Consider the following 13,489-nt stretch of genomic DNA (forward strand, 5'->3'; position numbering starts at 1 on the left):
TGGTTTAGCATCTTCCATGATGCAGCAGTTAAACATCATTTATTTACTTTGCAAACCATACAATACGATACAACATACAATACGTTTTTGGTTTTGACAATCAGCGAGCCTTGGCGAGTTTGCATTTTATTTTTTTATGCATATAAAGTAGCCAAGACAGCCTCTTATTCTTCTATCTATTTCTTAGTTATACACTAGAAGGGTCTTCTCTCTTATTCTTCACTGAATTTTCTTCGATGCCGAATGCGATTGTTCTCAAAAGGCATCAGCACCTGGGTTCAACGAACACTGCTGTTGTCCTTCTGGGCACGGTGAATCGGCCTGTGGCAGTCTCGTATGCAGACTGCCTGACTAAAGCATCCGACGACTTCACCTGAAACAGTTCACAATAGCTGTCAGATATTCACACTATCTCCAAGTTCTACAACTTTGGATTGATGACTCAATGGTTTCTACGAAACTGACACTCTAAACTTCGAAACTACATCTCTCATCATAAATCAGTGTTTCTTCCACAGAATTTGCAGATTGAACAATGTTCAGATGTTTGGAGTGTGATTGAGAAAAAACAGAATAACAGATCTGCAAAGTTTAATCCAAGCATGCAGACAGTAGAAACCATACGACAAAGAAAATTTGTCTGTACCAAACTTTCTAAAAATTCATTTCCCAAGAGCACTATTAGGTGCAGGATTGGACTGAAAGTACAATGCTAACACTACAGTGCTGTAACAACTGCATACTGTTGAGGAGAGGACATTGTTGCACCTAAAACAACTGAGACCAGTTACCTGCACAGGATGCAATTCAAGCCCCATTGATGCAAGGTCAGGGATTTCTATAGATACTTCATACGGACATACATTGAAGATTGTAACGACATAAGAGAAGCTGCAGAAAGTGATTAAGTAGTTAGCTACTGTAGACAACATCAAAAGATTTCGTACCAGACATGGAAGTGCAGAGAACAAAGACTGCAGCTGATTTTCAAATTTTCAGCTGATACAAAATTGTATGTTCCACAATACTTCAATCCGATTACATCAATGCCACTTACTTTTTATCTAACTGAGCCATCTCAGGTCCATTATTCCGTCCATCTTTGATGCTCATGACAATAACTCCTGGGACTAAGGAGGGCCCTGTGTTGTGAAAGCGAACCCTTTGCTGAAAAAGAACACAATCAGTTATGAAGAAATCGCAAGAGATCATTCGAGAAAAAAACCACAAGAGATCAAATATTACTAAACGAAACGTATGAGTTTTCTTGTCCCAGTTGCTTGCTGCTAGTCCTTTCCGGTACACATCGCGTGGTGCTGCACTCAAATGTTGCACGAGGCGTTTTTTTTTTTACTCTAAGTTTCAGACAATCATTCATTACCAGCTACAAGCTGTAAGTTAACATAGGTTTTTGTCCCGCTGCCAATTATGTAGCTCCCCTGGTGCATGACATTGATAAGTTTTACTTGGTACATAAATAAACAAATCCAGAAAGGCAGTTAGTGCTTGTGCCTTGCCAACAAAATGCTGCTCATCTACATGATATCACTTTTGCATCAAGAAAATAGAATTCAAATTAAATTGTTAGTGCAAAGATAACACGTACCTCAATGTCACTTGCAGTTCTTAGACGAAAGAGCGGCGAAGAATATCTGATCTTCAAGATGTCAACATAATTGTCTAAGGCAGCAAGAATGTGACCTTTTGCAGGTCGGAAAGATGGGTTCTCCAATCTTGGTTTCATCCTGCACAAAGAATTTCCAATTTGTGCGATCAAATGCACATGACAAAGATGAAGGAAACACCATTGAAAATGATAAATGAACTTCTTTCTTATATAAAAAAGGCCCCAACAAAATATCAAAATGGTAATAAAAGAGTCAGGGTTATCTGAATTTGTGACACATTAAATTATCTATGAGACTCAAGAAGGATTCGAAAACTTACAAAGGCCAATTCTCTTCATTCTTTTCTCTTGGAGGAAGACCCACCCCCCAATTGTTTGTTTCATAGGTAAAATCAAGCCTTCACAAAAGGAAGAAAAAAAGGGTATTTACACTGCATTTAAAGATACTGGGGAGTGGGGAACTTGTATTCTGAAATTCTGAAGAACTAGTTATCATAACTAACAACTGTTCAAAGAATTTTGGATTTGTTTTCCTTTCTTGAAAATAATCCAAACATTTTAGTTAATTGGAACAACTGATGTTTTCATCAAGGTCAAAAGTGCATCATATTACTTGTTAAACCAATCACCGGAGTTATATGAATCTCGATCAAGTGACTTAGATCTCAGTATCTCATCACCAGCATGGAAAAATGGTATACCCTGAAAGGAGACATAAAGGTAGGGAACTGAGTACCCTATTCCAAATGCTCAAGTTTTACCTGATGCATGAAACCTCGCAATAGTAATACCAGTTATTCACTTAGGAATAGACATTATCATAATACTTTATCACATAAAAAAAGAAAGTTTTACTTGCTCCACGAAAAAAATACACGGTCAGTAGAATAAGAAAGGTGGAGAAACCTGGCAATGAAACATCAGGTCAACCGTAGTGCCATGTGATTCTGTTGGACTATTACATAAGATTCTGTTCGTAATAGTTTTAATTTTCAATATTAGTGATACTAAACATCCTAGCAAAAGACTTCTCAATTTCTCATGTTTACTTCCGAAACAATATGTGATTATCGTTAGCCAACATGACCATTTAGTGACTCCATATCATGAGAAGAGTTTAAGATTGAACTGGTTCGATCAGTTTCACCACTTGACCTACTAGATCAGGCAGTCCATGTTACAAATTTTAGATTCACTCAGCGACTAATGTTAGTTGAAACTGATTGTTTTGGTTATCAACTCCTATAATATGACAGTACTACATAATATCAATAAATTGATATGATAAGGACCTGGGACAATGCAATCATGCTTGAGGTCAAACTATTTGTCCTGCATCTCTCGTCAATTGAGAGGCTCATAGGGGTCTGCACAAGCAAAATAATGAAACACTTCAGAGAACTCAAGATTGTTACAGGTTTCAGAGAAACAGATAGCTTGAACTAGTGAGCAAGGTTGTTTCCGAAAATTATAATGTTACATGAATGAGGTACTTAGTTAATGAATATAAAGCATAATTTCGAATACTGCTAGCAGAAGAAAAAGAATAAAAATTCATAGTAATCTGTTTTGTCAGATACATTGTTTTTCTAAAAGAAGAAATAGTTTGATCACCGGTCTATAATAATTGACGAAAGAAAAGGTGAGCTATTTTGTGACAGGATACCTTTAAACTGATAATATCAAATAGAGTCTCATTGTCATGAGCAGAAGCATAGTTGATCTGAAATGTACAGAAACACTGGCATATTTCAGTAAATAGTTTGTAGAAGAATTTAAAGAAGTGAAAGAAAAAGAGCTTATCCTATGATGCACAGAAAGCATGCAAATCAGAAACACATTAAGCTATTCCTGCGAGCATTGGTACTTCAACAAGGACAGCTTATTTTGGAAAATTCAAAACTATACGGTTTCTATTGGGGATGAGGTATAGCCAACTGGTGATCCATCAAAAGTGCAAATTTCTGATCCCTTCTTAGCTTCTCCAGTATGAGATATTAGTACATAGTCCCTCAGATTACCAGCTAGTCCGATCTGCAAAAAGTAACAGAAATCAATGAGAGGATATACCCATTTATCCAGTACAGTTCCTGCATGGCAAACTTGGTAGGCTCAAACTTTTTACACCCCAGGGACACAGGAACAAAGTTCCACAATAGGTACACCACGACAACTTATATACTCACAATTTGAACTGCCTCTTGTGCAGCAAGAGCATCTTCAAGAAATGCAATGGAGAATGTCCATTACAACTTGCAGCAATACCTGCTGCTACTCAGGGCCTGTTTGTTTTAGTTGTGGATTCTGAAAAGCAGCTTTTGGATTTTGGATTGTGGAAAGCTAGATTGGATTGTGAAAAGCTGAGTGCTGTTTTGGCAACCTGGATTTTGAGTGGGTTAGATTGTTGTTTGTGCATGTCAAAAGTCTGAAATGCCCTCATACAAATTTTTTCAGTTCCCGTTTTATAGAATTTTTAGACTACTCTTGAACCACCAGAAAAATTCGAGAATACAAATAAGAAAAATGAACACACTAGTATACACAATACCAAACATTAACTAGTTTTCTTCTTCCTCAGTCATTCTCTATCTCTCTCTCATGTCTGTTCCCCCCCTCTCTCTTCTCTTCCATTGCTCCAAACGCACACCACTGAGCAACAACGTGAGCTCCACCACAGCTCCACTCTGAGCTGTCCAGCCACCCAGAGCTTCGGGAAGTCCACTGATGCCCAAGAGCTTGGCTACGATTCTAGCGGCGGAGAGCCCGGCCGTTGCGAAATGACCTCGTCGGCGGCGGCTCGACCAACCGGCGGCACCCATAGCACCAGTGCTCAACGGCGAGTCCAACCAGGGGGTTCTCGACAACGGGGCCCGATCGGAGCATAGCCAGCGGCGGTGAGGCCACACGGTGGTGCTCGGACCTCGCTGTGAAACCCGCGTCGGCGACGGGCTGGAGCCAAACGCTCGTGCGCACGAGCATCTACACACCTCAGTACATGGAGGAAGGGCCACGGTGTTAGCGGACGCAGGAGGAGACGTGCGGGGCAAGAGTTGGATGGAGAGGTCGGGGGACAGTGGTGCAACGGTGGACACGGCGTGGAGGAAGGAAGGGGCGCGGCCGCAGCGGCGAGGCGTGAGACGGCGAGGGGGAGACGGCGGCGAGGCGACTCCCTTCCTCTTCAGGCGAAGGGGAGGGACGGCGGGCATGGAGGCACATTGGCGTGGATGCGTCCCCCACGTGGAGAGAGAGACGGAAAAAACGGTTCAATGTTGAGATTGTAATGGCATTGGTGGATAAATATATCAAAAATCCATGCCCACGTTGGTTTGCCCAGATTTCACAATCTCTCAAAAGCTGCTCTCTACCGGATTGTTGGATTGTGACAATCCAGGAAGCGGATTCTGGAATCCAGACCCCAAAAACTGCTTGTTTGTTTCCACTTCAGCTTATAAAACATGCTTTCCACAATCCGTAGTGGAAACAAACAGGCCCTCAGTAGCATAACTTTTGTGTTGAGAACTTGAGATAAACAGTGCCTTTTCATTTCTGTTTTACCTTGAAATTTGGCATCAGCAGATGATTGCTTATTCCTAATTACAGCTGACCTAGTTGCATGCATACGTCTAAAATAGTAACTAATTAATTCTATTCATCTTTCTCTTCTTTTCCATCCATAGTGTTAACATTTCAATGTCTATCACAACAAGGAACTCCACTTGTGGCCAAGACAATGTTATCCAAGTGGTTGCTAAGCTCTAAATTGCTAGGATTTTTTGACAGAGACACGTAGGACATATTTAACATGGATTCTATGATGGAAGGAAATGTTCGTGCCCACATGAATGACGGGGAGAAGACGTCCCTCTGGTTTTGTCTTAAAAGAGGGGAGTACCAAACCCTTTAAGAAGGTACTCATACGACTTGTGAGCACATGAATTCGAGCCCAGGTGGGTGGACTCTCAACTGAAGGCTCTACCAACCGAGCTATTGCTCGGTTCTCGCTCACCATGCAAAAATAGTGAAGAACAAAAAAATATGTTGCAAATGTGGAAAACATTGATTCTCTAATTTCCTCATGGGCATCCACGAAAAATAGCTATTCATATATTCTTTGCAACAAGCCAAAACTAGTCAACAGAATACATTTCCCAATAAATTGGTAGTAGGTCATCAATAACAAGTTGAAACTCATCCAGAGTGCAAAAAAATTTTACAAGGAAATGAATATTAATAAAGGAAATGAATATTAATAAACAACCTGTATGTGGTCAGCATATGTAGCAAGTGTAAGCCTGGTATCCGTTTCATTACCCTGATAACATCCATTTGGCTACACAAAACGACCAAAACCAAATAATAAGCACATTGAAATTTGGGAGCTAATGTAGAAAGACTTTAAATGCAATTTAGGAAAATGTATCACAGCTCCAATTGAGAGCTCAAAGTCTAGAAGACTTTTAGTTCCCATCGAGGATACATAAGATAGTAGTTAACTAGTTTAGTCGATTTCTAAGAGTACTCTGTACCTGAGGGGTGCATCACCAAGCCATGTGACAGAATTGGCAAACACTATAATTTTTTTTTTCTCTAACACGCACGAGAGTTGTGTGTCATTTCATTAAAAAAAGGAAAACACCCAAAACACCACGCACGCACACCACACCCACACACACTGGACCAAAAGAAACAAACGTGCCACAAACAGGAAGAGGCGACCTCTAACTAATCTAAACCGGGGAGGGAGACCTAGACAAGTCCCAAAAAGCTTATAACTGGCAAAAAGCTGCATAAACCATGGTACAAAGGCCTAATGACAGAACATCAATTCATAGGCACCTTAAGGTAGCTACAGTCAAATAGTTGATTAGTGGAAAATGAAGATCTTTAGGAGTTTCAAAAAATGATCTTAACTACGAGACTTGCACAGCTGCTGGACTCAAGATTGACTACTAACTTAGGGATGCCAATTAGAAGGTGTGTCAGGTGGATCTTGTTATCAGGTTGTTCATTGTTCCTCAGGTCAACTAATGTAAGTTAGAACAAATTTAGCTCCAAACACTGTATTTAAGAAAACCTGACCAGTAACTGCAATGGCCTTTGACAATGTAGAAGCAAGAAGCTTGTAATTAAAATGTCACACACTAACTGTGATTTCCAGGAAGGATAGGACTGGACAGGGTATCAAGATTACCTCTAAGAACAGACCAGTAGAAAAGCCTTGCTGTAGTGGATTACCAAACGGATTACCCCCATTAATAGCATCACGGATTCTGTCATTGAAACTGTGAACATAGTGGTTATTACATTGTATAGAAAAGTGGAAAGTTGATTCCCTACAAATACCAAAAGAAAATTTCCAATGGTGGTTAATTTACTAGAATGTTTTTTGTTTGTTTGACCATTAAGGCTTCAAATTCCATTTCAACATTACTCTTAATTGTAAAAATAATTATAGATTGAATACTTGCTCTGCTTCCAGCAAGAACAACTAGTTAATTTAAATCTATATATAAGAAATGTTGCAGCCTTACAGGTAGTAGCTGAAAGGTGCTCACTGCACCTAGCGAGTTGGTTCAAATTCATACTTACCTGCCAATCCCTGTGCCACTCATATTAAGCTGGGATGCATTTATTCCACGTTTATTTTGTGCAACTTCCCCAAAGTCCCATCCTTCACCATACCTGTCACAATGTGAATGTTCTCACCAGTTTCATCATCGAGAATGCATGTTGATACCTGAAAATTGGTTTCTCTTAAATTGAGCAATCTCAGCCCTTACAAGTATATCTTTGAACCATTGACTCCATGTTCATCCGTTGTAAGGCTTTGAAGAGAAGATTTTGCTCTCATCTGTATTCATTAGCCAAAAGGGTTCTCAAGCGCACAGTGCAACACACTTAATTACAGAAAAAAAGGAACCAGTCCCCCACAATAATTTTGTGCAACCATATGGCCACATGTCAAAAAAAGGAATAATGTTTGGTTTACTGAACACCACAAAGTTCCTGTTTTCCAGCTCTAAAAAGAATACTAAAAAGAATGCATTCTCCAAATCGACTAATATGGTGTAACAACTACCTAAACCATGACGAGGTTTTAAAGTCAGCATCAAAATCCAGAGCTTGTAGATTGAGCCTTGCTCTCTATTTTGTTTCAACTATACCATGCTGACAGAAATTGAGGTGAACTTAATGATCAAGAGAGAATAGAATACTGATGACACTCAATTAAACCTGGTCCCCACAGGGGTGTGAATATGCTGAGATCAGAGGTCGGAAGGAAATCATTTAAGTTGTATAACTTCAGTGCCCCATAAGAACACTTTTGACACATGGCTATTACCAACAGAAATGTTAAATGAACTAATATAACCAGTGAAATATGGCATATGATTGATGCAATACTTGTACTAGGACATGAGGGTCAAACAAAAAGAATGATCCCATCTAACCACCTAATCACCATGTCACTTAATTCAGCTTGAAGGTGAGCTTACTTACCATGGTGTTTTTCATGATATGTCCCATAAGATCAAATCTGAACCCGTCAACCTAAGACAACAACTATACAATCATAAAGATGCTGAGAACATGTAACCAACAGCAAGAAATTGTTCAATCAGAAAGAATTCAAAAGAAGCAAGACACTGTTATGAATGTATGCACTTTACACTGCTTAAAGTGGCTGAAATGACACCAAGAATGATATCTTTCAGAAACATTAAGTCTTAAAAGAATAATATCATAATGATACAAGCCAATAATTGTAATGTTGTTACCATGATAACTCACTTTGTAATTAACTGCCCAATTGAGAAGGTCATCCACGATTAACCTATCAACCATGAAATGTTCACTTGCAGTATTGTTCACAGCTGCACTATTCTCGATCTGACCATTAGTGTCCCTTCTAAGGTAGTACCCAGGAACAACCTGTAAAAATCGCATACAAACAATAATATGGAAAAGGACACATCAAGAAAGGTCAAAAACTTTAGGCAGAGAAGATGTTTCTGTCAACAAAAGAGAACAACATGAAATCAACAAAGGTGAAAGGTAGGCTAAATGCCTAAATAAACTAAACCCTGAGTAAAATGTGAGGAAGCAAAATCATTTTGGGGCAACTGTAACTCTATTTATGCACGTTCATTAACCTAGAATCTCCTTCTGTTATCTAAGAGCTTTTGCTCTAATCTACATTATGAAGAAATCAGTACATAAATAACTAGTTATAAGAAGTAACTTCAGATTTGCTATTATGGTTGGACATTGACAGTTCTTAAATATGTGAAAAATGCCCTTGTGTGGACCAATTGTAACGAAACAGTATCATTAAGTCTTTGACTCCACATACAACAAAAGACATGATGTAAATATATTGAATAAAAATGAATGGATATTTTTTTGGTTGGAATAAATGTGAAGAAACACGACTATTAAAGCTTGGTAACCTTGTCAAGCACTGAAGTGATGCCAAAAGGACCACTCGAGTATAGATGATTATATACAACATCCATGACCACACGAAGACCTAAGCGATTCAGGGCCTGCAGTGCAAAATTTTATCAGAAAAGCAACTGTTACCCTGCAAATAACTGGCTGCATTTAGCATGGCTACTCCTTGCATTACATCAATAGGCGAGCTATGCAAGTTACCCCGTGTTCATGTAAGAGATGCCAGGGTTAAAAAGAAAAACACACCTGGACCATCTGTCGATATTCAACTATACGGCTTGGACCATCTGGGTTTGTTGCATAGCTTCCTTTCGGAACCCCCCAAAGCACAGGGTTATACCTTCAGTTGCATATGACCATGTGTGAGAATAACTTACTGGGAGTAACATAATAAACTTCACTTTCATAATGCCACCATGATACATTAGTATATGAATCCTTGACAGGAAAAAGGAAAGAAGATGTGAGAAATGGATACCCCCAATTATACGGGTCCTCTTCCTGAATAGCTACTATGGCAGCTTGTTGCGTATCTGATCCGGGAGGGAGTTTTGACAGTTCAGCCTCGTCTGCCAGAGTAAATGAAGTGGCCCGGTTACTCAACTGGAATAACAGAATAAATCAACTAAAATTATTTAAGACGAAAATGATGAAGTTCAGTTCAATCCATTAAGCAATAAGCACTTACTAGTAGTAACCACTGGAAGCTGTCTACCAAACATGAAAAATGAAAGATATCTGGAACTAAAATAAAAGCAAAATGTGTACAATTTGTACAATTTGTATGATTCAAAATTCTGTGTACTTAATGTTTACATTTTTTAATATATTCGAAACCAGATTGAAAATTTTGGATTCTGATTTTATGTGTATGGATAAGACTTGAATGAAATAAAAGCACACAAGTTAAAACAGTGGTGATATTAGCATCTTAAACTAGATACTTCACATTTTTGTCTGGTAATATAAAAAAAGAATCAGTCTTTACCAACACATTTCCAATTGTTCTTAATGTCATCAACACCACCAAAATGAAAGCTTGGCAACAAATGCACATGAGACAAACCAGCATCAGACAACTTCCTTAAGTGATGTACTCCCGCCGAATCCTGTATCACAAGTTCCAGAATGCAATCAGGATACTTGTTGATAAACTAAGTTGACGAAAATATCAATCCTCAAGTAAATCAACTGTCAATGACCTGACTTGTAAATGCACAGAAGCCTCCTCTAGAGTGACAGTCCACTGTGCTATCATGGGCACTGTAATTAAAAATTGACAGGAAACGGAGTGCTTAACTTTCTATAAATGAACATGACTAAAATCTCATCAGATACACTTACATAGCACAGTTCACCTGAAATCACGAATATGCAATTCATATATGCTTATGTCAGAGAAGGAATCAAGCTTTGGTTTTTCATCCGCCAATTTATCCCAGGAAGGTGGCTTCAATGTTTCACTATTAATGTCAACCAACCAAGTCCGTGTGCCATTTGCAGAAAGCCTGATCAAAATGACAAAACATTATTGTCTTTCACTTTCTCTATGATTGATTATGAACTAAACAAAATGCACATACCCCCTAGCATATGGATCATCAGCCAAACTTTTCTCAACTTGTGACGTAGCTGGATGATACACCGTGACTTCATACAGATAGTACCGGTTCTCCCAATCCCTTGGTCCAGTAACACTCCAAACACCATTTGACTCATTAAGTTGGACTGTCTCCAGTAAAGGCCCCACTGGACCATCATATAAGCATACACTCACATCCTGAAGCAATATTGAAGACATTTTTGACACAAGTGGAAAAAATATGGGACTGGTGATAATACTTAAGAGGCTAGTTGGTTTTCAGAATCCAGACCTGTGCTGTAGGAGCCCAAAGGTACAGGCTCACAGCTTCCTCACTGAAAACTGCACCAAGTGGTCCAGTGTAAGTAAACATGTCATCCAATACACCAGGCAGTTGCAATCCCGTAACATCTCGGCTTTTCCCATGAGCTGCATGTAACAGTAGATATTGTCCCCGTAACCTTTTAGCAAAAGGTCTTCAAGAAAAGGCAGCCTAGTGTAAAGATTACCGCCAAAAGAAGCAACAGCAAGTTGGCATTTCACAAGGCTGGCAACATCAACAGAGCTGGGAACTCTGAAGGCTTTATAACAGCTGATGAAAGGGAACTTCTGGGTCACCTGAAGCATGTGAAATAGTGCTCCAACATTAGAATGCTATTTTTCTTTTCAAAATTACAACGATGAGCAAACAGAACAAGCACTGCAGCACACCAGATAATTACAAGAATTCAATGGTATTCTTACACTGGATGGAAGTCCGGCATGTTCTGGTTGCAGCTCAATTTTGAAATCATAACCTGCCAAATCAGCAAGAATTATGCATTAGGCTATTAACCTGCTACTATAATAACCAATCAAAGAAAAAGTTCAAAATTTTCCCCTTATTTGCACCTACCTTCAATAACCCCATTAGACATGCACATTGTAGCACTACTGCTTGCGTATAAGCAGAGGGAGGTTTCTTGATCGCTGACATCCCAGGCAATCAGGGACCTCATCACCCAGTAAGCTCTCGCATCTGATAAGAATCCCTGCTGATGTGACATTTGCATTGGATGACTAAAGATGGTTCATAAACATAGCACAAAACAAAATAAAGATTTTGAAACATTCACAAGATGGTGGTGAGTGAACTGATCCAGTAGCAAACCACCATGGTACAGTTTGTGTTCTACACAGGCGTACTGAACATTGGCATGGTCTCCAAAATACAACATAATCTCTATTGCAGTACTTCTAGAACCTATTAAAATTATAAATTAACGAAAGTACTCCTTGAGACAAATATACACATACCATTCTCATATGCCCAATCTAAATATTTCACAATTTTTTTTAAAAGTTCACATCCTAGAGTGTCACTAATTTTAACTAGCTTGGAAAGTACTATATTGGTTAGCTCACTGCCAGGTGGGCCCCAAAATTTCCTGGGGCTGTTCCTAGCAACTCAACGACATCAGGGGTTAATGTGAAAAGTAATGCAGTGACGTCAGGAACTAAGGATCACCACAACTAGCACACCAACGGTCATTCCGCTGCGCGCACCGTATGACTGCCATGCGGGACCCACGGGCTGACACCTATGCCGGAGCGGGGCATTCGCGTAATTTACTAGCAATCGAGGGGCCCATATGACAATTGCAATAACTCCGGGACGGGATGGCGAGAGGCGCAGCGGCCGCACCTCGGAGGCGACGTCGGCGTCAGCAGCGCGGGCGGCAGAGCCCTCCTCCCCCGTCGCCATAGGCGGCCTACGCGACGCAGCTTCAACCATCCGTGTCCCAATACCAGCGGCTCGGGCGGAATGCGCCGCCGGCGCCTGGGACGGCACTCTCCCCGATCTCCCCGGCGAAGCTGATGAGGAGGCGGCGAGGCGTGGGGGCGTCGCGAGGAGGGCGAAGGGGGAGCTGACGTGGAGCAGCATTTGCATCGGCGTTCGCGCTCGCGGTTGGATTCGGAGGGCCCCTTGATTTAACGCAGCTTTATATAGGCAGCGGAAGAGGAAGATCGAAGAAGAAGAAGAAGAGTGGAGGGGGGAAGAGTGTCTGTTTGGCTCTCTAAGCTTTCTTCTCTCTTTTTTCCCCTTTCGCCTTTTTATTTTCCTTTCGTTTTCTTTTTTTCTCTTTCAATAATGCTTCTCAAGTTGGGGCAATCTCTTCCCTTTTTATCCCTTTGTCTGTTTTACTTGGCATTTTGTAGTTGGTCGCGCCTGATAACATGTCAATCCATTCGATGCATAGTCCGGGACAGGAGTGTGTGTGTGACCATTTTAGATTGATTGCCCAAGCTTTCCATCTCTTTTCCACCTTTTTGGTGGTTTTCTTGCAGCAATTAAAGAAGATGAGCATTTTTTGGTCATGTTTGGTTTTGATGAGGTGTAAAGCTTCGAAGTCACGAGGGCTTTCGCACGCCGATAAGAGGTAATGCCATCGACAATTGAGAATATATAAACTTATTTGATGCATAATCATGAGTCCCTTTCAATTTTCAGTTTTCCTATCAACTCATCATTTATTAAATTTATTAATACCATGGATTGGCGTAATGATGAAATTGGGAAAAGTGCAAAGTGATTTATCATTTAATGTGATTGTATGCATGCGATGATGTTGCTTGATATATTCGTTGTAGCATAGTTATAGATGATGTGCATGTGGTCGTGATGCTCGTGATAGTATAGTGATATTTGTATTTTTATATGTACAACATACTCGTGTGAATGATACTATACGGATGGTCGCAAGTCAAGTTTGTGACACTTGTGTTCGGAGTTGTTTGTTTGTTCATATGCATGTGTCTTCTAGAGGGTGGATGTGGTCGGTGAT

General features: G+C 40.1%; 1 protein-coding gene across 1 annotated transcript; it reads right to left on the bottom strand.

The window, feature by feature from the left end:
- LOC133888203 (pullulanase 1, chloroplastic) lies at window positions 1–12,798 on the bottom strand. Its single transcript, XM_062328356.1, has 27 exons — window positions 12,349–12,798; window positions 11,560–11,695; window positions 11,409–11,461; window positions 11,174–11,282; window positions 10,957–11,093; window positions 10,666–10,862; window positions 10,441–10,590; window positions 10,285–10,345; window positions 10,071–10,191; window positions 9,561–9,651; window positions 9,329–9,422; window positions 9,079–9,174; window positions 8,420–8,560; window positions 8,129–8,179; window positions 7,408–7,478; window positions 7,217–7,309; window positions 6,819–6,909; window positions 5,886–5,957; window positions 3,536–3,661; window positions 3,294–3,350; window positions 2,920–2,994; window positions 2,241–2,329; window positions 1,948–2,025; window positions 1,607–1,745; window positions 1,058–1,167; window positions 792–891; window positions 1–373 (listed from the first exon to the last, which is right to left on the bottom strand). Exons 1-27 carry the CDS (start codon window positions 12,592–12,594, stop codon window positions 266–268), a joined length of 2,892 nt encoding a protein of 963 aa, XP_062184340.1. The 5' UTR covers window positions 12,595–12,798; the 3' UTR covers window positions 1–265.
- Window positions 12,799–13,489: the final 691 nt, after the last annotated feature.

The sequence above is a fragment of the Phragmites australis genome, chromosome 13, assembly GCF_958298935.1.
Source record: "Phragmites australis chromosome 13, lpPhrAust1.1, whole genome shotgun sequence".
NCBI lineage: Eukaryota > Viridiplantae > Streptophyta > Magnoliopsida > Poales > Poaceae > Phragmites > Phragmites australis.

Bases quoted from the DNA above. Each gene is read 5' to 3' on its own strand.
- LOC133888203 (XM_062328356.1), bottom strand. From the start codon at position 12,594: ATGCAAATGCTGCTCCACGTCAGCTCCCCCTTCGCCCTCCTCGCGACG. The intron at 11,283-11,408 runs GTAAGAATACCA...CACATGCTTCAG, and splicing joins ATGCCGGACTTCCATCCAGT to GTGACCCAGAAGTTCCCTTT. The intron at 3,662-5,885 runs GTTGTTTATTAA...TACTTTTTGCAG, and splicing joins CATATGCTGACCACATACAG to ATCGGACTAGCTGGTAATCT.